Here is a 27,065-nt window from a genome sequence, read left to right on the forward strand (position 1 = left end):
ATCGCTACCCACCGGGGAGTCTCCCACGGGAAGTAGGGACCCAAACCCTGGGAAATCCCGGCCTATGAGGACTGGGTAGGGAAGTTTTGGGACGACGCCAACCATTACCCTCATGGTCCGCCCCTGAATCCCAATCTGGACCAGAGTGATCAGGTACAAATTGACCGTACAGTTCACACAGGTTATTCCAGTGCGTTTGTCCCGGGACAGCGGGTCCTGGCCCACCAGTTTCCCTGAGACCAGAGTAATGGCGCTCCCCGAGTCCACTAGAGCAATGGTTCCTATGCTGTTCACTTTGACTGGCCGGGTGTATCTCTGGGTGGTCTCCGCCTCCCCCACCGGCTAGACCAACCTGCAGGGACTGGCAAACTCACCCATCCCACATTGCATGGGTTCCCCTGCATTTGGGCATTGGGCGACTAGGTGCCCTCGCTCCCCACAGGTGTAGCACCTGTACCCTGGTCGAGAAAGCCCCCTATCTGTTGGGCTGCCAGACTTCGGGCCAGAACCCCCCTCCTGGGGTCCCCAAAGCCCCGTGTAGGCCCAGGCCACACTCCAGCCCCCCTGCTCTCCAGCATGGGCTTGCCCGCTGCTTTGGGAGTCCGAGCCCCAGGGTCATGGAATCCCCTCTTATTCCGAAGCTCTTATTCCCTGGCAGTCCATGAAATCTCCCTGTCTGCCAACTGTCTCTGAACAAGGGCAACTAAGTCATCATATGCGGTGGGGTCAGTCCGCCAAACCACTCCCTGCAGGTCCAGCAGCAGCCCTCTCATGAACCTGTCCATCACCAGGAGCTCCAGCATCTTCTCGGTGCTGAGGGCCTCTGGGCACAGCCATTTCCGTGCCAGGTGAATCAGGTTGAAGAGTTGGGACCTCGGTCCTTGGCCCTCCCGGTACCTCTACTCGTGGAACCTCTGTGCCTGGGTGGTGGTAGTCACTCCCAGCCTGACCAGGATTTCAGCCTTCAGCTGGGGGTAGTCCGCAGCAGCTTCCGCCACCATATCATAATATGCCTTCTGGGCCTCTCCCTCTAGGAAAGGGGCAAGGATGCTGGCCCACTGATCTCGGGGCCAGTCCTCCCTCAGGGCTGTCCTCTCAAAGGCCAGAAGATATGCCTCTATATCATCCTCCCATGTCATTTTCTGTAGGCAGTTGCTGGCCCATATGGTCCACACCCCATCTTGGCTGCCACCTCGCTCCTCCAGGACTTTCAACTGCCCTACCACCTCCTGAAGTAGGGCTCGGTCCTGGGCAGCCTGGCTCATCAGCAAGCGGTTGGTCTCCTGCTATAACCGTACGGCCTCTGGCTGGGCCACTGCCTGGACCTGGGTAGCTTCCTGCTGGGCAGTTGTGGCTTACACCAGGGCTTTTACAACCTCATCCATTTTGGGAGTGGGGTGGGTTAGGATTGCCCTGGTTTAAGTCCACTGCATGATAGATCCCACTGCTGACACCATGGGTGGCAAACAGGCAGCTCCTCCCTAGTGGGTCTCACACTTCAACCCCTTGTAGTGGGCCAGGGAGTCCCCAGTAACCCTGTCTCCCCTTGGAGGTCCCTTGCTCCAGCTTCCTTCTGCTGGCTGGGGCCAGGGGTTTTCTCCTATAGCTGCAGAGAAGCCCTGTCTCCTGGCCTGTGGGGGGGGGAGGGGGAGCTTCTCTTCCAGCTGCTACCAGCTTTCTGGCAGCTTCCTTCTCCTGTGCTTCTCTCTCTCCCTTTAGGGAAGGCAGGGTTTTAGTCCACCAGGACTAGCCCTTCATTGGGTCCAGGTGTCTGTAATTGCCCTGCTATCATCTCTCCCCTGCTTGCAGGAAAAAGGGTTTTTGGCCTTCCAGGGCTCACACTCTAGCCCTGCTGTACCCTTTTGAGGCCCTCTGTCCTGACTCTATGACAGTCCCTAGTCTGTAGCAGTGCCTGGCATTCTTCCATCCTTCATCTTTGCACCTGGGATTTTTCTATGGAATGGACTTTTTGTTTATTTTGTCTCCAGTCTGTGTGCAATATGTGTCCCAAAATGAACTGATAATTCAGGTTGGGTTTCATGGCTTTGTGGGGGATGAAACAGAGGGGCAAACGCCAAGTGTCTGCTAGTTAAGAATTCAGAGAGATGGATTTGGAAAGACTCAGGACTGAAAGACATTGTTGGGGCCTGGTGGATGGCAGAGCTGGGGACCTTGTGATGGCAGAGGGGGCAATAGAGTCAAAGATGGAGAAGATGACGAATGGTGAGAATCAACATACATAGTGATGGAAAATAGGTCTGAGAGCATATAAGAAATCATCAGCACTGGCGGTCTGGAAGTCACAGAAAGGCCGAGTGACAGGGTATGTGGAGCTGGGGGACGACAGGTGAGTCTGAAAGAGATCAGGTTATGGTTAGAGAGATGGAACTTAGAAGTGGAGAGGGCAGTGCTTGGGGATGGAGGTATAAGACATCAGGTGTGAAGAACTTCTGAAACTGTGAACTTAGTCAAGGCTGATTTCAATGAAATTAGGACAAAGCACCCTTGATTAATGAGGAGACATCCTTTCCCCCTCTTGTCAAACAGGTTTAAAGTCAGTGGCTCCAGGCAATCACATTCTACAGGTGTATTTTCCCATTTTGTCATGAAGTTCTTTGCTTTTGACCCCATAAATGATGGGGTTGAGCACGGGGGGCACAAGGAGATAGAGGTTGGCCAAGAAGATGTGAACGTGGGCAGCGATGCCCTGACCAAACCTGTGTGTCAGGACGGAGAAGAGGGTTAGGGTACCATTCACCAGCATCACAGAGATGTGGGCTGTGCAGGTGTTGAGGGCTTTCTGGTTGGCTTTCTTGGAGTTGATCCTGAGGACAGCCCTGATGATCAGCCCGTAAGACAGGCCAATGAGTGTCAGGTCTAACCCACTGATCACAAATGCTATCACCAGGCCGTACATCCGGTTGACTGTGGTGTCCCCACACGACATCTTCACCACAGCCATGTGCTCACAGTACGTGTGGGGGATAATGCAGTTGGCGTAGAATGGCAGCCTTCGCAGTAGCAGGGGTAATGGCAGAACCAGGAGAACAGCTCGTATCAAACCCACTAGCCCTAGCTTAGCGATTCGTGCATTGGTGAGGATGGTGGTGTATCTCAGAGGGTCACATATGGCAACGTAGCGATCAAAGGCCATTGTCACGAGGATGGCCGAGTGCGTAAGAGAAAGCATGTAAATGAAGAAAATCTGGGTGATGCAACCATCCATGGTGATGCCTTTAAAACCAAACCAAAATATGCATAGTGCCTTTGGCATGACGCAGGTAGACATGCCGATGTCTGTGAGCGCCAACATGCAGAGCAGCAGGTACATGGGCTTGTGCAGGGTCTTCTCTTTGGCAACAACAAACAGAACCATGACATTTCCCAACAGGCTGATGATGTAGAACATAGAAAAAGGGATGGAAATCCAGATGTGGGCAGCTTCCAGCCCAGGGATGCCATTTAGGATGAATGTTGGTGGGCCGGACGAGGTAAGGTTGAAAGCCTCCATGAGGTGGTTGAGTCACCAATGTCGATGTGAAATGGTTATATTTCTGTGAAGGGAGAGACGCCCAGCAAGGGGTTTACACATGAGATTACAAGTAACACGGTAAATATTTTCTAGTTTCAACAATCTGGAAAGGTGGGTGAGCCGTGAGGTGGCAACATTATTCCCCTCTAATCAGCACTGCGGAGGCTACATTTAGTTTTCTGTCCACTTTTGAGCCCCCCACTAAAGGAAGGATGAGGAGAAATTGAAGAGAGTCCAGAGGAGGGTGACAAAATGATTAGGTGGCTGGAGCACATGACTTATGAGGAGAGGCTGAGGGAATTAGGCTTGTTTAGTCTGCGAAGAGAAGAATGAGGGGGGATTTGATAGCAGACTACAACTACCTGAAAGAGGGTTCCAGGGAGGAAGGAGCTAGGCTGTTTTCAGTGGCAGCAGATAAAAGAACTAAGAGGAATGATATTCAGTTTCAGTGGGGTGGGTCTAGGTTGGACATTAGGAAAAAAAAATTCACTAGGAGGGTGGTGAAACACTGGAATGGGTTACCTAGGAAGCTGGTGCAATTTCCATCCCTTGAAGTTTTTAATGTGCTGTTTGACAAAGCCCTGAATGGGATGATTTAATTGGGGTTACTCCTGCTTTGAGCAGGGGCTTGGACAAGACGACCTCCTGAGGTCCCTTCTAAACCTAATATTCTATGATTCTGTGATTTCCACATGGCATCACATTAGTTAGGCCATCGTCCAGTCCAGGGATGTCCTCAGAGGGAGCAAACCAAGCCCGGTGAATGAGGAGCACGATGGGAGATGATGTTTAATGTCAATAAGTGCAATGTAGACGCCTACTAGAGGGAAAAACTTGAACTCCTTCAACACTTTACAAGGTTTCAATTTAACTGTCTGACATTTGCGGACATTTGAGGACATTGAGGACATTTGACTAGATGAACCATAGATTTGATCTACAATGAAATTCCTCTTTTGGAAATGAGCCAAATTTTCTCCATAAAAATACACATTATCATGCAAACTGGGACTTTGTGCTCTGTTACTTCCCTTGTTTCTTTTGGTGAGACACATTCTTAAAGACATCTTCCTTTCTCTGAGACAAAAGAAGTACAGTGGTTTCGTTATTCTGCCTTGTTAATTGACAAGCGGAAGCAGAGGCACCCGTCTGCAACACAGCCCGTTACCCTTCTTACGACTGAATATTGATAATGTTTGCACTTGTTAAAAAAAAATTGGGGGATCGTAAACAATGAATAGGACAAGTCACTGATTCACAGCGATCTGAACCAGCGGGCAAACTGGGTCGAAACAAATGATATGTGTTCTAATATAGCTATGAAGGGGAAAAAAAAAGGTAGGTGATACTTACACAATCGGGGACTCTGTTGTGGGAAGCAGTGACATTGAAAATGATTCGGGAGGCACGAAGGGGTAATTAGCTAAACAAGAGCTCCCTGTGTGACCCTGTGGCCAAAAGTGTTAACGTGATCTTAGCATGATAAACAGGAGAATCTCAAACAGAGGGAGAGAAGTTATTTTACCTCTTTCTTTGGCACTGGTGCAACTGCTGCTGAAATAATGTGTCCAGTTTTGACGCCCACAATTAAAGCTGGATGTTCATACACTAAAGAGGATTCAGAGAAGATTCACAAGAATTTTTAAGGATTAGAAATCCTGCCTTACAGGGATAGACTCAAAGTGCTCAATCTATTTAGTGGAAGAGAAATGGCTAAGGGGTGACTTGATCACAGTCTACAAGTACCCACACAGGGAACAAATATTGAATAATGGGCTTTTCGGGCTAGCATAGAAAGGTCTAACACCATCCCATGCCTGGAAGTTGAAGTTAGACGAATTCTGACTATAAATAAACCAAGGTTGGATGTTTTTCTATAAGCTCTGCTCTAGGAATTCCTTGGGGGCAGGTCTCTGGCCTGCGCTTGGCAGAAGGTCAGACTAGATGAGCACAATGGTGCCTTCTGGCCTGGGGCTCTGTGTACACGTCCCTGCAGCACATACAGGAGTCAGCTGGAGGCATTTTGTTTGCAAGCTGGTGCCTGAGCCTAAGTGAAGGCTTTTTTCTTTTACTCATGACAGTGCTGAATTTATTCCCACAGGGAAAGAGTCTAACGTGACTTTGAAGCTTTGAAAATGACACTTTAGGCGTGTTCTGCACAGGTGTGAGATTTCCTGTGAGCCACGGCATGAAAGAACATTTCAGATAAGAAAAATACTGATGTTACCCCATAAAATCTGCACCTTGAGGAATGCATGTACAACTGTCCAATTAATGGCTAACAGAGCTGGCTAACAAATGATCCCAAAGAGTGCCGGGTCCACCGTCTGTGTCCCAGTGGCTCACTGTGTCAGCCAGTGGTCAAGGGCTCCTGCGCGTGGCATTCTGTTAGGTTAATGAAAGAGTCTGAAGGAAGACCCCCAGTTTATGCGGCATCCTGAGACCAAGCATGAAAGATGGGGATTTCAAAACACAGACTCACCAGAATCCCATGCAGCAGAGAGAAGAAATCTTGTTACTGCGACCCGAGAATAATTGTATGAATCTCACGCCTGACACTCGCAATGCTGGACAGGGATATTTATGAGTCCTCTGTACAGTCCCTGTGGACTCTCAGGTTGGCCAGAACTCCGGGACAATTCCCTGTGCTCCGTAAGCAGTGGTAACAGCAGAAAATAGACCCTGGAGAATTTCAGCCAAAGAGCCTCCCCTGAGAGAGAAGAAATGATTCACTGATAACGAAGTCTCAGATTGTTGGAGCAAACTGAGTCTTGCAGACTTGCTAGAGTTGTCCTGCACTGCTAAAACCCTAGAGAGAAAAAAAGAGCCAAGCGTTAGACGTGCTCATTTATCTATCAGAATTTCTGTGCTGCTGCTCATTGTCATAGAATCTGAGCATCTGCTGCTACTCTCGGCTGATGAGCCCGGTTCTGAATCCCTGAGACCCTGATGTGCGCATGGACTGGCTCTTGCGTATCCATGTTTCAAACATAGGATTTCCACACTGGGTAACAGTCCCTCCCATCTGATAGCATCTCTCTGACAGAGGGCAGTACAGATTGCCCCAGCTTAGTCATAAATGCCTCAGGATGCAATATCTTGCTATGGGGAAGTGCAGCTTCCTGAGCCCCCTTCACTGATCAGCACATGCCCTGAAACCTGTGGACTGACGGCCTTTGTCTTTTTCTCTCACCTAGAGTAGCTGCATGGGCTGTCGTTAGGGTAGGGAGGATTCAGGGTGATGTTCTGAGGTGAGTGAGGTTCCCATTGTCCATCCACATTTAATGGGACCTTGCTACCTGCTGCCCTTCTGCCTTTGACAACCTCCCCCTGGGGTCTAGTGGATCATGCGCTGGTCTGGAACGCAAGGGGACCTGGTCGGTTCAGAGGTTGTTTGCAGAGGTCTTGTGTGACCTTGGACGTGTCATCCCCTAAGCTACTCTGGGCCTCAGTTTCCCCTCTGTAATGTAGGGAGATCACTTCCCTGCCTCAGGGGATTGTGAGGATAAAAATAATTTAATATTGGGGCACCCATATGGGGACCAGCAGTATGGAGGGCCATATGAGGACCCAGAGGTAGAGCCGTGCTTGTTTATCCGAAGCAGCATTACTGCCTATTTCAGGACTCTGCTCCACTGTCACTGTACACCCTGCCCCGCACACTGTGTGTTCCTCCCGCAGTCAGTGCAGGAACAGTCCTGTGCCCCTATTCTCCCCCTGCAGGATCCCCACAACTCCTGCTAATATCCCCAATCCAGACTTGTGGGAACTTTGTGTAAGCAAGGTCTGAGTGTCTGAGTAAAGGGGGGCACTTTATTTGGGACTAACCGACCTCTGCTAAGAGCATCTGAGAGTGAGTCTGAAGAGGAGGATATTCCCATAGTGTATCCCAGGGTGGAGACCAGATCTCGGCCTCTGTCAGAGGAACCCAGCCAGAGCTCCAATTCGTCAGCTCTGAACCCCATGGCAGAAGCATTCAGGCCTGTTGTTGATGCACCCACATTGACAGCAAGCCCAGGTTGAGATTATGAGCTTGGCCTCCAACATACTCAGAGCCTGAGGCAGCACAACAGACCAGTGATGACATGGCTAGGCTGTTGGACTGTGAGAGGACACAGGTGAGAGGTGTCCCTGACGTCCTGGATCTGCCCGGATCGGAGCAAGAGATGCAGGGGCCTGTGCTGTACTCGAGGGACCCTACAAGGAACCCTCATCATCCTTAGTCCAAGAAGAAGCTTCCCCGGCCCCTGACAGACCCACGCTCAATAGGCGTGATAGAATTATAAGGCCAGTCATCAGGTTAACGTATGATGCACCTGGAGTGAATAGTGAGGAAGTAATACACCTAGCTCACAGACTTGTGGCAGCCATAGTAGGTTTCCTTAGACCTGCCCATTCTGAGGGACAAGCAGAGCTCAGCCCACACGGAGCTGCGGTGCGCCAGGTCACAGATCCTCTCTTGCTCCCCCAAAGCCTCCTGCTGACGTTCTGGAAGCTCTTCCCCCCACATCTCTTCCTATACACACGCCCATGGAAACAGGTGGAGATAAAAAAGCACAACTGTACCTCTGGGTCCTCATATGGCCCTCCTCACTGTGGGTCCCAATATGGGTGCCCCACAATTAAAGGATTTTTATCCTCACAACCCTCAGGCAGGGAAGTGCTCTCCCTATTTTACAGAGGGGAAACTCTGCTCTTCCCACTGCTCACAGAATGCAGGGAATTGCCCCGGAGTCCAGGCCAACCTGGGAATCCACAGAGAGTGTACAGGAGAAACATAAATGTTCCTGTCCAAAATGCAGTAAAAATAAAAGCATGTTTCTGGCTTAGAGGAAGCCAGGCAGGGTTAGAAATCTCACTGAGGGAGATCCAGGAACGCACAGTGTGTGTGTGGGCGGGCAGGATGTACTGTATCCAGGTCACAGTGGCGCAGAGTCCTGAGACAGGGTGAAATAGGGAATGGACACCCTGCCTAATTCAAACACCGAAGAGCTGTAACTAGGCCTCCTGCAATATCCCAGGGCAGGTGGGTGTCTCAGACTGTCATGTAAAGTGGACACACTGTAGTAGATTGTCTCTGACACTTTCCCCATCCAGCCCATCCCTCCTCCTGTGACCAACTCCAATTCCCAACATGGAAAAGCAACTTCAGGAAGTTGTGTCTGGGTTTTGTAACTGGCAGGAATACGCTGAAGCTTTGTGTTGTTTTGAGGAAGAGTTACTCGTGCTGGCTCCTTTTAGTCATACTTGCCGGACTGGGGGGCCTTTCACGTGTATTCAGGAGCTCTGATTACTTCCTTCTACACCAGTCTCGAATTGGGGGTGTCATGTTGTCTGGATGGGGGAGGGGGAGCATTTAGTATATTGTTTGATGTCAGTGTGTCAAAATCATAATAATTCGTGTGAGATATGCCATGTCAGGTACTGTTAGAAAGGCTAGAAAGTGCTAAGTAAGATGCTGATGTTTATGTCCGTGTGGTATTTGTATAATGGAAGTTATGGATATATTAGATATATCTGTATTTCAAATTGTGCTGACTGGGTCACACCCCAGACAGGATGGCTACAGAACAATAGCCTGCTTAATGGCGCATTAAGAGTTTCACATGTGCAAGGACACAGCGGGAGATGCCAGGGATAGACCTGATGAGTCACCAGGACTTGCTCATGTGACTCTGGACTCCATTTTGGTGCCTGTGAAATTCCACAAGCAGCATGGCAAGGGCCTGAGGACATAAAAGGCAGATGCCTGGGATCCATTTTGTCTTCAATCCAGTTCAGCCTTCAGCCACTTATCTACCTCTGGATCAACTCATCTGCAACTGAAGCTGTGAAACAAAGGACTGAGACCCATCCAGGTACTGGATGTACACCAGAGGGATCATACAAGCCTGCAAACTCCACAGTTCTTCTAGAAACCTGATATAGATGGACTTTCAAATCATTTGTATTTATTTGATTCCTTTAATCCTTTCGCATTTCTCTTCTAGTTTGTTTCTTTCTTTTTACAATAAACCTTTAGTTTTATTTACTAAGGGATTGGCTGGCAGCATGGTATTTTGGGTAAGATCCAAACTCATATTGATCTGGTACTGTGGCTGACCCTTTGGGAACAGGAGAAACTTTTTGGTAAAGAGCATAGAGTTTAAATAAATGGTCTCATTACTAGACCTAGTGGCTGATTGGGAGCCGGAGACTGAAATGCAGTAAATGGGGCTGTGTGTCTTCGTGTACTGGCTTCTTGATAACCAGTGTGGGGAATCAGAAGCACAGTTTGTTGCTGGTTGGGAAGTCTGACTTCAGTGTCAGCCACCAGTGTTGGGAGAATCTTCTTTCCTTTTGCAGCCTGCCCTCTCCTTGGCATTTTCAGGTGGCTACCCTGGGCACGGAAGGGTCACAGACACAAAAACTAATAGATATATAGTGGTCCTCAGGAAGTTTAGACTTGAAATGAGACTCATGTTTATAAAGATCAGAGGAGTAAAGTTCTGGAATAGCCTTCCAAGGGGAGCAATGAGGGCAAAAAACATATTCAGGGTTCAACTGATGGACATATTTGGGGTGGAATAGGAATTTTCCCACAGGGCAGATTGGCAAAGGCTCTGGGGCTTTTTCGCCTTTCTTTGTAGCATGGGACACAGCTCACTTGCTGGTGAATTTTCTGTACCTTAAACTCTTTAAACCATGATTTGAGGGCTTTAATAACTCAGTCATAGGTCAGGGTCTAATACAGGAGTGGATGAGTGAGGCTCTGTGGCTTGCATTGTGCAGGAGGTCAGACTAGATGATCTTATTGGTCCCTTCTGACCTTAGAGTCCATGTGTCTACGAGAAGGGTAAGTAGCTGGTTTGCTGATGGGTGTCTCTGGTTACCCTTGTCAGTTAACAAGGCAGAATAACTAAACCACTGTACTGGTTACTTTCATGAAGGCACCCAACTGTCTCAGAGATATGTCTCACCAATAGAAACAAGGGAAGTAATGGAGCACAAAACCCCAGCCTGGCATGATAATTTCTGTTTCCATAGGGAAAATATGGCTCATTTCTAACAGAGGAATTGCATTGTAGATCAAACCTATAGTCCATCCAGTCTAGTGTCCTCTCTCTGACAGCAACAACCCCAGGGGCTGCTGAAGAAGGTGTTGGGGGGATAACCTGACCATCCTGAAGGTGTTATCTTAACGTCTAACAGCCAGAGATTGGCTTGTGCCCTCAAACATGTGAGTGTACAGGCTTTCCAATATATTTATTTGGCTGTACCTATTATAACGGAGCACTCTTACTATCCATGTGAAGGTCCTAAACTTTTCTGATTCTTTCTCAGCTTCCGGCCTCGACTTAAATTTGTGGCAGTGACTTCCTCTGTCTAATTATGCACTGAGTAAAAAAAGCATTCTTTTTTTAATGAGATTTGAATTTGCCATATTTCAGTTTAACTGAATGTCCTGTTGACCTTGTGTTATGAGACAAGGAGAACAGATTCTTCATATACTCTCTACCAGTCAGTATTTAATAGACTCTTCTCAAATCCCCTCTTATTTCTCTTTTTTCTAAGGTAACGATTGCAGTCTTTTCAATCTCTTTCCTTAGGAGAGTTTTCCAGACCCTTGATCTTTCTTGTTTACCTTCCCTGAACCCCTCTAGTTCTCCAGTATCCTATTTGAGAAGGGTTCTCAGGACTACACAGAGATCTCCGGAGGAGGATGAAACATTGACTGATTGATCTCATGGCATTGTATTTTCAGCATTACTCCTCATCCCACTCCTCCTGTGTCCCAAGATTTTGCTTAGTTTTTGTTCATGTTGGCAATTTGAGCTGGGTTTCACAGAGCTGTGTACCATGACACCAGGGTCTTTGTGCTGAGTTCATACAGTTAAATTAAAACCTTATAAGGTGTTTGAGGAATTCACGTTTTTCCCTCCAATGGGCATATATGTTGCACTGATTGACATCAAACCCCATCTTCCACCATGCTGCTCGTTCACTGGCTTCGTTAGCTCCCTCTGCGGACATCTCTGGATTGGACTATGGCCAAAATAATTTGCTGTCATCGACAAATGTTGCCATCTCGCTGTTCACCTGCCTTTTTATATTGTTACTAACTACAAAATATTTACCGTGGTATTCATTATCAAGTGCCTAACCCCCCTCATTGGACTTCTCTCCCTTCACAGGCACCCTGCATATTACTGAGTCTAATCGGTGCTTCAACTGTCTCATGTTGGCTTTCAACCTCACCTCCTCCAGCCCGTCAACATTCATCCTAAACGGCATCCCGGGGCTGGAAACTGCCCACATATGGATTTCCATTCCTTTCTCTATGTTCTACATCATCAGCCTGTTGGGAAATTTCATAGTTCTCTTGGTTGTAAGCAGAGAGCAGACTCTGCACAAGCCCATGTACCTGCTTCTTTGCCTGCTGGTGCTCACAGACTTCGGCATGTCTACCTGTGTCGTTTTGGTTCGGTTTCTAAGACGTTACTGTTGATGGCTGCCTTAACCAGATGTTCTTCCTTCATGCTGTTGCTACTATGCAATCAGCCGTCCTCGTGACAATGGCCTTTGATGGCTACGTCGCCATATGTGATCCTCTGAGATACGCCACCATCCTCACCAACTCACGAATTGATGAGACTAGGGTCAAAATAAATAAAATTTCTATTTAATAGAAAAATCACAGACACAAAGATGGAGGACGGAAGAATCCCATGCATTGTTACAGACTGGGGACCGACTAGCTAGTCAGTAGTTCTGCACAAAAGGACCAGGGGGTTACAGTGGATAAGAAGCTGGATATGAGTCAACAGTGTGTCCTTGTTGCCAAGAAGACTAATGCCATATTGGGCTGCATTAGTAGCAGCACTACCAGCAGATCCAGGGAAGTGATAATTCCGCTCTGTTTGTCACTGGTGAGGTCACATTTGGAGTATTGTTTCCTGATTTGGGTCCCCCACTATGGAAAAGATGTGGACAAATTGGAGAAAGTCCAGTGCACTGTAACAAAAATTATTAGAGGGCTGGAGCACAAGACTTATGAGGGAAGGCTGAGGGAACTGGGCTTGTTTGATCTGCGGAAGAGAAGAGTGAGGGGGGATTTCATAGCAGGCTTTAAATACCTGATGAGGGTTCCAGTGTGGATGGAGCTAGACTGTTCCAAGTGGTGGCAGATGGCAGAACAAAGAACAATTGTCTCAAGTTGCAGTGGGGGAGGCGTAGGATGGATATTAGGAAAATATTTTTCACTGGGAGCATGGTGAAGCACTGGAATGGGTTATCTTGGGAGGTGGCGGAATCTCCAGCCTTAGAGGCATGGATTCAAAGTGGCCTGAAAGGCCTTAGCTTGGGATCGTGGGTCTCCGGGAGAAGAGGAGTTGCCTCCACCAAGAGGCGGGGGTGACCGAACAAGAATACAAACAGGGCTTTAACTGAAGCAATATGGTTCATTTATTTATAAATAGAGCGCATAAACATAACTAATACAAACATAAAACGAGAGAAAAATACAGAGGCCTAATATCTGGGGGTTATTGACTCAGGCACCAGCCCGGCTTGAGGGCCGGGGGCTGTAAACTAATTTTCTCGCCCTGCCGATTGGAAGGCCGGGGGCTACAGACTACGCTGATTGCCCTGCATGTTGGAAGACCGGGGCACATTGACTGCTTCCCCGCCCCGCAATGTCTGAGGGCCAGGGGCACCAGACCGCTTAACAGCCCCGCCTGTTGGAAGGCTGGGGTCTATAGACTGCTTCACCTGCCCTGCCTGTTTGAGGGTTGAGGGCTACAGACTGCTTTCCAGCCCCGCCTTGTTGAGGGCCAAGGTCCATAGCCTACATGTGCTTGCCAGCCCTGCTTGAAAGCCGGGGGCTAAAGACTACTTTGCCTGCTCTGCCCTGCCTGAGGCTCACCCTCCCCGCCTGTTGGAAGGCCCGGGTCATGGGCACTGTACGAGCCCTGCCTTACATGAGGGCCAGGGGTCTATTGACTGCTCGAAAAGCCTGCACCACCTGGAGCCGGGGCTAAAAGAATCATAAGCCAAAAGCTTTTTTTCCATCAGACAAAGGTGCGGTGACCTTCCTCGGAGGCTGGGCCCGAAGAAGGGTCACGACTCCTCCAGCTGAACCGTGCCACCAGCCTACAGTTGGTATAAAAAGGATGGTAATTAATTGTACTCCAAGTCCACAGAGGGTGGGAGAAGAAGTAATCAGCTCACTTTGTGGGAAGGGAGATTTTGCTTGGATATTAGGACACATTTTCTGTGAATAAGGAGTGTTAAGCACCAGAATAGCTTACCTGGGGAGGTCGTACTTCCTTTCATCCTGTCAGCACATTCCTCAAGGGCACATGCTTCTTCAGCAGCATTCCTGGCTCAGATCCTGATCCAGGACACCTGCAACATGATCTCAAGTCCACACATTTGCCTTTCACTGAGCCATCACTCGACAAGCCAGAGACGTGCAGTCTGTGCGCCAACAAATGCTAATCTCTCCTCCTGGAAAATGGCTTGGGAGTCACCTACATTGGAATCGACATGAGCAAGCTCTCAAATAAGAAAAAACGGTTCCTAACATTTTGTAACTGTTGTTCTTCGAGATGTGTTACTCAGGTCCATTCCAGGACACCCCCCGCCAACCCCTCTGTTGGAGTTAGGTGGAAGGAACTGAGCGGGTGGAGGGTCGGCAGGGTCCCATGTATCAGCACCATGAGGGGATGATTCCAGGGAGCACAAGAGCTGACCCACGGATATCATTAGGGGAAAAACCTTCCATCGGCGTGGAATGGACATTAGACACACATCTTGAAGAACAACATTTACGAAAGGCTAGGAACCGTTTTTTCACTGGCCTGGATGATAAGTGATTCCCCACAGCCATATTTTATGGACAGTTGAAAATGGGACACAAATGCTGAGAGGCCAATGCAAACGATACAAGGAGATTCTCAAAGCTGTAGATGAACTGAAGTTCCCACAATACTGGATTGGGGATATTAGGAGGAGTTGTGGGGACGCTAGAGGGGGATAATAGGGGCACAGGGCTGTTCCTGCACTAACAGAGGGAGGAATGCACAGTGTGCGGGGCAGGGTGTGCAGTATCCAGATCACAGTGGCGTGTAATCTTAAAAGAGGCAGGAATGCTGGTTGAGATAAACAAGGACGGCTGTACATCTGAGTCCTCATAAGGACCTCCTCACTGCTGGTCCCCATATGGGTGCCCCACAATTAAAGGTTTTTTATCCTCACAACCCCCTCAGACATGGAAGTGCTCTCTCTATTTTACAGAGGGGAAACTGAGGCCCTAAGTAGATTACAAGATGACACGTCCAAGGTCACACAAGACCTCTGTGTCTGAGCCATGAATTGTCCAGGTCTCCTGAGTTCCAGACCAGTGCATGATCCACTAGACCCCAGGGGGAGGTTGTCAAAGGCAGAAGGGCAGCAGGTAGCAAGGTCCCATTAAATGTGGATGGACAATGGGAACCTCACTCGCCTCAGAACATCTCCCTGCACCATCCCTACCCCAATGACAGCCCGTGCAGTTACTGTAGCTGGGATAAAGAGACAAAGGCTGTCAGTCCACAGGTTTCAGGGCATGTGCTGATCACTGAAGGGGGCTCAGGAAGCTGCACTTCCCCATAGCAAGATATTGCACCCTGAGGCATTTATGACTAAGCTGGGGCAATCTGTACTACCCTCTGTCAGAGAGATGCTATCGGATGGAGGGACTGTTACCCAGTGTGGAAATCCTATGTTTGAAACAAGGATGCACGAGAGCCTGTCCATGCACATGTCACGGTCTCAGGGATTCAGCACAGGGCTCATCAGCCGGGAGTAGCAGCAGATGCTCAGATTCTATGACAATGAGCAGCAGCACAGAAATGCTGAGAGATAAATGAGCACGTCTAACCCTTGGCTCTTCTTTTCTCTCTGTTCTTTTAGCAGTGCAGGACCACTGCAGCAAGTCTGCAAGACTCAGTTTGGCCTGAGAATCTGAGCCTGTGTTATCAGTGAATCATTTCTTCTGTCCCAGGCGAGGCTCTGAGGTTGAAATTCTCAAGGGTCTGTTTTCTGCACTTCCCGCTGCTCTCGTAGTCCGGGGAATTGTTCCCAGGCCCTGGCCAACGTCAGAGTCTGCAGGGACTCTACAGGGGAATCATAAAGGTCTCTGCCAGCACTGCAAGTGTCAGACGTGAGATTCGTACACTGATTCTCAGGGCAAAGTGAGAAGATTTCCTCTCTGTTGCGTGGGATATAGGTGAGTTGCCTGTTTCTGCAATAAAGTTAGTGCTAAGGGCTGGGGAGGGTTCACGTCAAGAACAATCAGGGCAGGAATTCTCCAGGATAGAGATTGGGGTTTTATTGTAAATAGTTTATACAAATATTTGTTTTTAAAACCATTTCCTTGTCTGTTACTGTGTCCTTCTGTCTGTCTCTGTAGCTCCCTTTCTTTTTTTTGGTCTGTTTTTTTTTTTTTTCTCGTTTGCTTAAATTTTCCAATTCAGTAACTTTACTTCCTGGTTAAGAAGTGTAGCCAGAACCTCTTCAATGGGTACGTGTGATACCTGAGATTTCAGAACAGGAATGGGTCACACAGGGTTTTACAGATTGCCCAGATTCTGCTCTCACATTCTGCCTTCAGTGGCTCACTCCACATTGACACTGGCATCACTGAGAGCAAAACCAGGGCCCCTGTGTTTTGAAATCCGCATCTTTCATGCTTGGTCTCAGGACGCCACATAAACTGGGGATCTTCCTTCAGACTCTTTCAGCACCTTAACAGAATAGCTCTCGCTGCTGCAGGGCCTAGAGCCAGGATCTTCACAGCAGGGAGACCAAAGTTCCACATTACGGTTTAAATCTTGGTCCCATTCATAGCAATGGCAAAACTACCATCAGGGCCAGGATTTCTTCCTTAATCCACATTTAGGGACTGAAATAAAAGGCCTGATTTTTTCCAGCCATGAGCCTCCAGTGACTTCAACTGGAGTCGTCCTGTGGCCTCTAAGGATGGGTGAGTTCATCTGGACCAGAGAAGAACTGACAGGAGAGTAGTTGAAATCTTAAACCCATAGTTTAGAGGTTCAAAACAATTAGGGTGACAATTTCTTTCAGCCGGGGGGCTGCTCTCTCTGTTCCTCTGCATCTCTGGTTCTGTAGAGGACGAGAAGCACCAAAATGCAGTAAAAATAAAAGCATACTTTTGACTTAGAGGCAACCAGGCAGTGTTGGAAATCTGACTGGGGGAGACACAGGATGTGCAGTATCCAGATCGCAGTGGTGCAGAGTCCTGAAACAGAGCGAAATAGGGAATGGACACCCTGCCTAATTCACACATTCCTGGGACAGGGCAGTGTCTCAGGCTGTAATGTAATGTGGACACACTGTAGTAGATAGTCTCTGACACCTTCCTCCATTCAGCCCATCCCTTCTTCTGTGACCAATCCCACAACAGCCTCATGGCAACTTCAGCAACTGCCCCCATGTAAAAACAACATCAGAAGTTGTGTCTGGGTTTCCAGCTGGCAGGAATTCGCTAAAGCTTCGTGTCCTCTCTCCCCTCCTCTCAGGTCTGTCTCTCTCCTCTTCCCTGCACACACTGAGCTGCTGCTGGCGTTCCCTTCACAGACACAGAGTTTAACGCAGGCTGTGTAGATATTTGTACGAGCTGTCACCGTGTGCTGTGTCCCGCACCTGGTGTAGGTCCTGGGTGAGTGGGATCACTGTGTGGCAGCGCTGGGGACTGTGGGGGCAGGGAGCGGGGGGCAGAGACAGGTGGTGTGGATGGGAGGGGGCTGTACATGAATAAGTGGGTGGTGCTGGGGTAGGTGATGGTAGGGAATGGGGGGTACACGACACGTGGGCAGCGCTGCTGAAATTCAATTTTTCTTCTGATTGTTTGTCCCAGGCGAGTGTGTCTGGGCAGGTCTCAGGGACTCTTTCTGCTGGAGAGCCAGAGAATTGCAGCCTGGATGTCACAACCTTTACACATTTTTTTTCCAATTTTTTTTTTAATGGTTGTTGAATGTTAATTATGCAACAAAAGGCATTTCCCCAGTGGAACGAACCATTGATCTTTGCTCCTTAGCTGGTTCCGTCTCCCATCAGATATGACAGACTGTCTATAATCTCCTTCTCCATCCCAGGCTGCCCTGCTTCCAACACTATGCTGGATGCCAGCATCTTCTCCAGGCTTCCTAGTTTCCCGAGTCACACCAAGCTCCCCATAATACATCCTCTGCAGGGATGAGGTGCCCCCGTCCCACCTGCTCCCTTTCCTAGGGGGACAATAGTGACGGTTTCTCTCCGGTGAGAATATCACACACTGTGTGGGGCTTCGGGGGCCGCTATACAGCGACAACGAGCAAGCTGAGAGGTGTGCACAGTGTATAACGAGAGCTGGCATTTCTGGGTCATGTCAGTGCCTAGGTAAATACAGCTGCTAGGTGCATAGCCCTTAACCACCGGCTGACACAGTGAGCCACTGGGACACAGACGGTGCACCCAGCTCTCTTTGGGATCATTTGTTAGCCAGCTCTGTTAGCCATTAATAGGACAGTTGTACATGCATTTCTCAAGGTGCAGATTTTCTGCGGTAACGTCAATATTTTTCTTATCTGAAATGTTCTTTCATGCAGTGGCTCACGGGAAGCCTCACACCTGTGAAGAACACACCTAGAGTGTCATTTTCAAAGCTTCAAAGTCACATGAGACTTTTTCCCTGTGGGGCTAAATTCAGCACTGTCATGAGTAAAAGAAAAAAGCCTTCAGTTAGGCTCAGGCACCATCTTGCAAACAAAATGCCTCCAGCTGACTCCTGTATGTGCTGCAGGGACGTGTTCACAGAGCCCCAGGCCAGAAGGCACCACTGTGATTACCTAGTCTGATGTGTACAGCACAGGCCAGAGACCTGCCCCCAAGGAATTCCTCAAAAAGTGTTTATAGAGAAACATCCAACCTTGGTTTAGTAATTCTCCGTGATGGAGAATCTGTCATGACCCTTGGTGAATTCCTCCAATGATTAATTACTCTCTCTGTTTAAAAACTGAACACACCATTTATAGTCAGAAATCATCTAACTTCAACTTCCAGGCATTGGATGGTGTTAGACCTTTCTATGCTAGCCTGAAAACCTCATTCTTCAATATTTGTTCCCCTCTTACACTAAATAGATTGAGCTCTTTGAATCTATCACTGTAAGGCAGGATTTCTAATCTTTAAATGTTCTTGTGAATCTTCTCTGACCCCTCTTCAGTGTATCAACATCCAGCCTTAATTCTGGACACCAGAACTGGACACATTATTCCAGCAGCAGTTACACCAGTGCCGAAGAAAGAGGTAAAATAACTTTTCTCCCTCTACTTGAGATTCTCCTGTTTATCGCCCTAATATTGTGTTAACTCGTTTGGCCACAGGGTCACGCAGGGAGCTCATGTTTGCTAATTACCCCTTCACGCCTCTCAGATCTTGTTCTTAGTCTCTGCTTCCCACAAGAGAGTCCCGCAATGTGTAAGTATTATCTACCCTCTTTGTGACACATATCCTTTGTTTAGATCCAGTTTACCCACAAGTCCTGATTGCTGTGAATCAGTGACCCATCCTATTCATTATTTATGATCCCCCATTTTTTTTGACAATTACAAACATTATCGGTATTCAACCCTGAGAAGGGGAAGCAGCTGGCAGGTGTCTCTGTTTACCCTTGTCACTTAAAAAGGAAGAATAACAAAACCACTGTACTTCTTTTGTCTCAGAGAAAGCTAGATGTCTTTAAGAACGTGTCTCACCAAATGAAACAAGAGAAGTAACAGAGCACAAAGTCCCAGCCTGGCATGATAATGTGTATTTCTATGCGGAAAAATTGCTTATTTCCAAAAGAGGTATTGCATTGTAGATCAAATCTATGGTTCATCTACTCAAATGTCCTCTCTCTGATAGCCACTGCCCATGAGCTGCCGAAGAAGGTGCTGGGGGATAACCTGACCGTCTTGAGGGTGTCACCTTAACGCCTAATAGCTTGAGATTGGCTTGTCCCCTGAAACATGCATGCGTACAGGCTTTCCAAGATATTTATTTAGCTGTAAGTTTTGTAAAGAAGGATTCTTACTATCCATGTAAATGTCCAAAAAACCTTTCCGATTCTTCATTAGCTCCTGCCCTCAACTTCATATTGTAGCAGTGAGTTTCTCTGTCTAATTATGCACTGAGTTAAGAAAGCATTCATTTTGTAATCAGTTGTGGCTTTGCCATGTTTCGATTTAATTTAATGTCCTCTTGACCTTGTGTTATGAGACAGGGAGAACACATTCTTCATATGCCATCTACTACTCAGTATTTAATACATTCTTCTTAAATCCCCTATTTCCCTCCTTTATAAGGTAACAATCCCTGTCTTTTCAACCTCTCTCCCGAACAGAATTTCCCCAGGCCCTTGATCTTTCTTGTTGCCCTTCCCTGAACCCCTCTAGTTCTGCAATATCCTGTTTGAGAAGGGTGCTCAGTACTGCACAGACAATTCCAAAGGAGGATGAAGCATTGACTGATTGATCACATGGCATTATATTTTCGGTATTATTTCCCCATCCCACCCCTCCTGTGTCCCAACGTTTTGCTTAGTTTTTGTGAATACTTGCACATTGAGCAGGGTTTCACAGAGCTGTAAACCATTACACCAGGTCCCTGCCCTGAGGTCAGACAGTTAAATTGGAACCTTGTTCAGTGTTTGAGGAGTTCAAGTTTTTCCCTCTAGTAGGCGTATACTTTTCACTTATTGACATCGAACGTCATCTCCCATCATGCTCCTCATTCACCAGCTTGGTTAGCTCCCTCTGAGAACATCCCTGGACTGGACTATGGCCTAACTAATTTGGTACTATGTGGAAATCATAGAATCATAGAATATTAGGTTTGGAAGGGACCTCAGGAGGTATCTAGTCCAAGCCCCTTCTCAAAGCAGGACCAATCCCAACGAAATCATCCCAGCCAGGGCTTTGTCAAACAGCACATTAAAAACCGCAAGGGATGGAAATTCCATCACCTCCCTAGATAACTCTTTCCAGTGTTTCACCATCCTCATAGTGAAAAAACATTTTCCTAATATCCAACCTAGAGCCCCCCACTGAAACTTGATACCATTCCTCTTGGTTCCTTTATCTGCTGCCACTGAAAACAGCCTAGCTCCATCCGCCCTGGACCCCCTTTCAGGTAGTTGAAGGCTGCTATCAAATCCACCCTCATTCTTCTCTTCGCAGACTAAACAAGCCTAGTTCCCTCAGCATCTCCTTACAAGTCATGTGCCCCAGCCCCTAATCATCTGTTTCCCCTCCTCTGGGTTCTCTTCAATTTCTCCTCATCCTTCCTTTAGTGGGTGGCTCAAAACTGGACAGAAAACTCTAAATGTTGCCTCTGCAGTTCAGAGGGGAATAATGTTGCCACCACACTGCTCACTCCCTTTTCTAGATTGTTGGAACTAGAAAATATTTACCGTGTTATTTGTAATCACGTGTGTAACCTCCGCACTGGGCATCTCTCCCTTCACAGGAATCTGAGCATTCCAGATCGTCATTGGCGACTTGAACATCTCATGGAGGCTTTCAACCTTACTTCCTCCGGCCCACCAACGTTCATCCTAAATGGCATCCCGGGCCTGGAAGCTGCTCACATCTGGATTTCCATCCCTTTCTCTACGTTCTACGTCATCAGCCTGTTGGGAAATTTCATGGTTCTGTTTGTTGTTGCCAAAGAAGAGACCCTGCACAAGCCCATGTACCTGCTGCTCTGCATGTTGGTGCTCACAGAGATCGGTACGTCTACCTGCATCGTGCCAAAGGCACTGTGCGTATTTTGGTTCGGTTTCAAAGGCATCACCATGGATGGCTGCCTCACCCAGATTTTCTTCCTTTACGTTTTTGCTATTACGCACTCAGCCATCCTCATGACAATGGCCTTCGATCGCTACATCGCCATATGTGACCCTCTGAGATACGCCACCATCCTCAGCAACGCACGAATCGCTAAGCTAGGGCTAGTGGGTTTGATACGAGCTGTTCTCTTGGTTCTGCCATTGCCCCTGCTATTGCAGAGGCTGCCATTCTGCACCAACCGTGTTATCCTCCACACATACTGCGAGCATATTGCCGTGGTGAAGATCTCGTGTGGGGACACCACAGTCAACCAGATGTACAGCCTGGTGATAGCATTTGTGATCATTGGGTTAGACCTGACACTCATTGGCCTGTCTTACGGGCTGATCATCAGGGCCGTCCTCAGGATCTCCTATAAGAAAGCCAACCAGAAAGCCCTCAACACGTGCACAGCCCACATCTGTGTGATACTGATGTCTTATACTCCCAGCCTTTTCTCCGCCCTGACACACAGGTTCGGTCAGGGCATTGCTGCCCACGTTCATATTCTTTTGGCCAACGTGTACGTCCTTGTGCCCCCCATGCTCAACCCTATCATTTATGGGGTCAAAACCAAAGAGCTTTGTGACAAAGTGGGAAAATACACCTGCAGAATGTGATCGCCTGGGACCACTGAGTTTAAATCTGTGTGACAAGAGGGGAAAAGTATTTCTCCTTGTTAATCAAGGGTGCTTAGTTCCAATTTCATTGAAATCAGCCTTGAGGCATTTCCCAGTTTCAGAAGTTCCTCACATCTAATGTCTTATCACTCCATCACCAAGCACTGCCCTCTCCATTGCTAAGTTCTATCTCTACAATCATCACCTTATCTCTTTCAAAATCACCTGTCGTCCCCCAGCCCCACATATCCCGTCACTTGGCTTTTCTGTGACATCCCGACCACCAGTGGTGATGATTTATTTTGTGCTCTCAGACCTATTTTCCTTCACTATATATGTTGATTCTCACCATTTCTCATTCTTCTCCATCTTTGACTCTTTTGTCTCTTTTTCCCCTCTCTGCCATCACAATGTCCCCAACTCTGCCATCCACCAGGCCCCAACAATGTATTTCAGTCCTCAGTCTCCCCAAATCTGTCTCTCTGAATTCTTAACTAGCAGACGCTTGGAGTTTTCTCCTCTGTTTCGTCCTCCACAAGGCCATAAAACCTGCCCTCAATTATCAGTTAATTTTGGGGGACACATTGTACATGGACGGGAGACAAAATAAACAAAATTCTATTTCGTAGAAAAATCCCAGATGCAAAGGTGAAGGATGGAAGAATCGCATGCACTGCTACAGACTAGGGACCTACTGACTACGCAGCAATTTGGCAGAAAAGGACCTGATGAAGTAGTGAGGAAAAGCAAACATAGATGAGTTACACAGAAAATAAACCAAGATGCAACCTCAGGCTTCCCAGTTCTATTCTAGTCGAATTCCCTTTTCTAATGCAAGTTATCTGTGGTCTCTGAAGAGTTTCCCACGTGCCCCCTGTCTTCAAAGGGATTCAGTGTTTCCCAGAGAGCACCCTGCTTAGCTGCTGCAGAGTGGCACAGTCTGTGACATTCTGGGCAGCAACTTGACCAGTGAAGGAGTCTGTCAGCACCTGCCTTGTAACCTTGGGGCCTTAACACTGTGCTGTTATGGCTCATGGCCCTGCATCAGTAACCTTAAGCATCATGGTCTCACCCTGGCTTCCAGGAGCCGATTTACTCCTTGCAGGGTGATGCCAACACCTCTGCAAATCTGTCTCCCCGAGTTCTCATCCAAGGGAAGTCCTGAAGGGACGGGAAATCTTCTGGGGTTTCTTCCATTTGCTCTCATGCTGGTGGAGGACATTATTTGAAGGACATTACTGCCCAGGAAGGAGTGGGAGTTCAAAGCAATCTGGCTGGAGGAACAGGTCCTGAATTCAGGAGAGCTGGGACTATCCACAAGGGGCGCTCTGTAACCGCCAGGCTGCCGTCATTCACCGTTTTTAGTTTGAAACATCTGTCAACCCTCCAGGGAGGCACAAGTACCAGGACTGGGGTTTCTATTTTGAATTTGATGTCCGCTCAGAGCTTTGTGGCTAATGTGGAGCAACTCCTGCTGGGGCTTGTAGCACAGCTTGGATTAAATAAAAAAAAACTGCATCTCTAATGAAAGCTTTCCTTTGTTATTTGATTTAGAGACCAATGTTTTCATAACAAAAGCTTCATTTCAATAACTAGCTTGGGCTACTTTGAAGCTAGTTTTTAAGGGACTTTGAGCCATGGACACTGTAGAAATCTGGCAACCATGTGTAGGGCAGAGCTAATGATAGAGCAGCTGCCTGAGTGGAGCTGGGTGTAGAGCAGCAAGGCAGGGCCCTGGGTAGAGGGCCCAGCGCAGGGAGATGTTGCCAGACAAGAAGGCCTTGTAGTTTTCTCACGTCCCAGAGACTGTCGGTCGGGGGTTTCCATCCCACAGGGCTCTTTCTTTCCTTTAATCTTCCCCTTTTTATCCTCAATTTTCTTACAGCTGCTGTTTAACAAGTTGTAGCAGGTTTGAACTTCATGTAGTGATCAGTGGGTCAGGGACGCGGCCGGTGAGAAGAGAGTTACCCTAGCCCCAGTCCTAAGTGACCATGACATGGTTGTGGATCGAGCCCTCCAGAACACTGGGCCCAGCCTTGTCGGAGTTAGAGGGATCCTGCCACACAGGAGAGTGGGAATGGAGCCCTCGAGGTCAGGCAGGCCTCTGGGGAAAGGGAATGGGAGCGACGACTCAGATCCCTTTTCTAGCCAACTCCCCCAGGAGTAGTGTCTGAGCCAGGAAAGTTTCCCACAATAGCAGGGAGAGGATCTGGGATCCTTTGCCATCAGCCCCCTGCATGTCACAGCCTAAACCCTGGCTACTAGGCGGCACTCCCCTGCCAACGGAACGCGAACGAGGGCCATCACAAGGTGAAAGATTTGCCGACTAGGAAAGATTTTTTCCTACGTGAACGTGTTTTAAAGGCGTCTCGACAGAATAAATGCACAGCTTTCCAATAGCTTTCATCGCCCACAGAGAGCTGCTGATCTACTCACCATCATTCAGCCAAATACGCTGAACTGTGACCGGTCAGCCTCACTTCAATCCCTGGAGAAATCATGGAGCAGGTCCTCAAGGAATCCATTTTAAGGCACTTGGAAGAGAGGAAAGTGATCAGGAACAGTCAACATGGATTCACCAAGAGAAAGTCATGCCTGACCATCCTGATTGCTTTCTATGATGAGGTGACTGGCTCTGTGGATGTGGGGAAAGTGGTGGATGTGATATACCTTGACTTTAGCAAAGCTTTTGATACTGTCTCTCACAGTATTCTTATCAGCAAGTTAAAGAAGTATGGGTTGGATGAATGGACTATAAAATAGATAGAGAACTGTCTATAGCATAGGGCTCAACAAGTAGTGATCAATGGCTCCATGTCTAGCTGGCAGCCAGGCACAAGCGGAGTGCCCCAGGGGTCAGTGCTGGGGCCAGTTTTGTTCAACATCTTCATTAATGATCTGGGGGCTGGGGTAGATTGCACCCTCAGCAAGTTTCCAGATGACACTATGCTAGGGGGAGTAGTAGATACCCTGGAAGGTAGGGATAGGATACAGAGTGAGCTAAACAAACTGAAGGATTGGGCCAAAAGAAATATGATGAGGTTCCACAAGGACAAGTGCAGAGTCCCCCACTTAGGACGGAAAGATCCGAGGCACAGCTACAGACTGGGGACCAACGAGCTAGGCAGAAATTCTGCAGAAAAGCAGCTGGGGGTAACAGTGGATAAGAAACTGGATATGAGTCAGCAGTGTGCCCTGGTTGCCAAGAAGGCTAATAGCATATTGGGCTGCATTAGTAGAGAGTCCAGTGGAGGGGAACAAATGTGATTCTGGAGCACAAGACTTGACAAGGGCTGGAGCACAAGACTTATGAGGAGAGGTTGAGAGAGCTAGGCTTGTTGTGTCTGCAGAGGAGAAGAGTGAAGGGGAATTTGATAGCAGCCTTTAACTACCTTTGGTGCTATGTGAAGCTCTTCCTGTATATGAACATCAGAGAGCTCAGAGATGTGCGGCTTGCCTGCAACACTTTCAAGAACCACCTGTAGGGCAATGGTGTGTCGGTTATTACAGAGAATACGACAGTGATGTTCTAAATAAACAGACAGTGTGGAGTACACTCCTCTCCTTTGTGCCAGGAAGCGCTCCGCCTGTGAGAATTCTGTATGACCCCCTCAATCCATCTTGAGAATTCTTGTCTTCCAGGCACACAGAAAGAGCCAGTGGATCATTTCAGAAGATACACAGAGTTCTGCTGAAGGTCAGGAGGGAAGGAACTTCCATGATCTTGATTAAACCCTAGCCTGGCCTCGTCAACGTTGGCTCTCCACTCTTCTGAATCTTTAGGCCTGGAAGCTCCATGGCTGAACTCCTTAGAGTTACCATGCTTTGTACCCACTAGAGAGGTCCTTCTAGGGAGTAGAAAGCCATCCAGTAGAGTGATGTATCAGGAGAAGTGGAAGAGGTTCTTGATCTGGCCTGTGGAGAAATATTTTACCCCTGTAGGCATCCAGACCATTCATCATGGGCTACTTACTATACGTGAATAGCAGGAGTTATCGGTCTCATTGCTGACCACGTACCTGGCTGTGATTCAGTGTTCCATTCGTGGGTCAACTGCCGATCAGTTTTCACCAACTCAATTACCAGACTTTTTCTAAAGGGCCTAGACAGTCTGTACCCCAAATGTGCCAGCTGAGCCTAGCCTGGGATCTCACTCTAGTACTATCTAGGCTCATTGGGCCCCCATTTCAACCCCTGCTGATGCGCTCTCTCCTCTACTTTCATAACTGTTCTTCTTACAGATGTGTTGTTCATCTCCATTCCAAGACACCCACCTCCCCGGCTGCCTCTCTGTTGGAGTTAGGTGGTGAGAAGGAACTAAGTGGGTGCAGGGTAGAAAGTGACCCATATACCAATATGACCCCAGTGAGCACTAGAGTTGACCCAATGGATACCAGTAATGTGGGTGGAGTGCGCACACCTACATTGGAATGGACACAAGCCACGCCTCTTGAAGATCAACAGTTACAAAAAGCTAGGAACCATTTTTTCATGGGGTGGATGAGATATGATTCCCCACAGCCACATTTTATGGACAGTTGAAAATGTGAGCAATGAAAACAGTACAAGGAGACTTTCAAAGAAGTAGACTAAATAAAGTTCCCAAAAAACTGCACTGGGGATATTAGCAGAAGTTGTAGAGACTCTGGAGGGGGAGAATAGGAGTGCAGGACTGTTCCTGCACTGACTGGGGGAGGAACACACAGTGTGCGGGGCAGGGTGTGGAGTATCCAGATCACAGTGGGGTGTAATCCAAAAATAGGATAAAGGAAATATCTTGAGATAAGCAAGCACGGCTGTACCTCTGGGTGTTCATATGGCCATCCTCACTGTTGGTCCCCATATGGGTGACCCATAATTAAATGTTTTTTTATCCTCACAACCCACTGAGACATGGAAGTGCTCTCCCCATATTACAGAGGGGAAACTGAGGCCCAGAATAGATTACAAGATAACACGTCCAAGGTCACACAGGACCTCTGTGGATGAGCCAGGAATTGTCCAGGTCTCCTGAGTTCC

General features: G+C 48.0%; 2 protein-coding genes across 2 annotated transcripts; one reads left to right on the plus strand and one right to left on the minus strand.

Annotated features, from left to right (window-relative positions):
- Nucleotides 1–2,572: 2,572 nt before the first annotated feature.
- LOC137159985 (olfactory receptor 52P1-like) lies at nucleotides 2,573–3,511 on the minus strand. Its single transcript, XM_067558448.1, has one exon. It carries the CDS (start codon nucleotides 3,509–3,511, stop codon nucleotides 2,573–2,575), a length of 939 nt encoding a protein of 312 aa, XP_067414549.1.
- Nucleotides 3,512–21,107: 17,596 nt separating this feature from the next.
- LOC137159991 (olfactory receptor 52P1-like) lies at nucleotides 21,108–22,046 on the plus strand. Its single transcript, XM_067558455.1, has one exon. It carries the CDS (start codon nucleotides 21,108–21,110, stop codon nucleotides 22,044–22,046), a length of 939 nt encoding a protein of 312 aa, XP_067414556.1.
- The last annotated feature ends 5,019 nt before the right edge of the window (nucleotides 22,047–27,065 follow it).

This window comes from Emydura macquarii, unplaced genomic scaffold (genome assembly GCF_026122565.2).
Source record: "Emydura macquarii macquarii isolate MOO-44397 ecotype Brisbane River unplaced genomic scaffold, CSIRO-AGI_Emac_v2 contig_2065, whole genome shotgun sequence".
In the NCBI taxonomy this organism is placed as follows: Eukaryota; Metazoa; Chordata; order Testudines; family Chelidae; genus Emydura; species Emydura macquarii.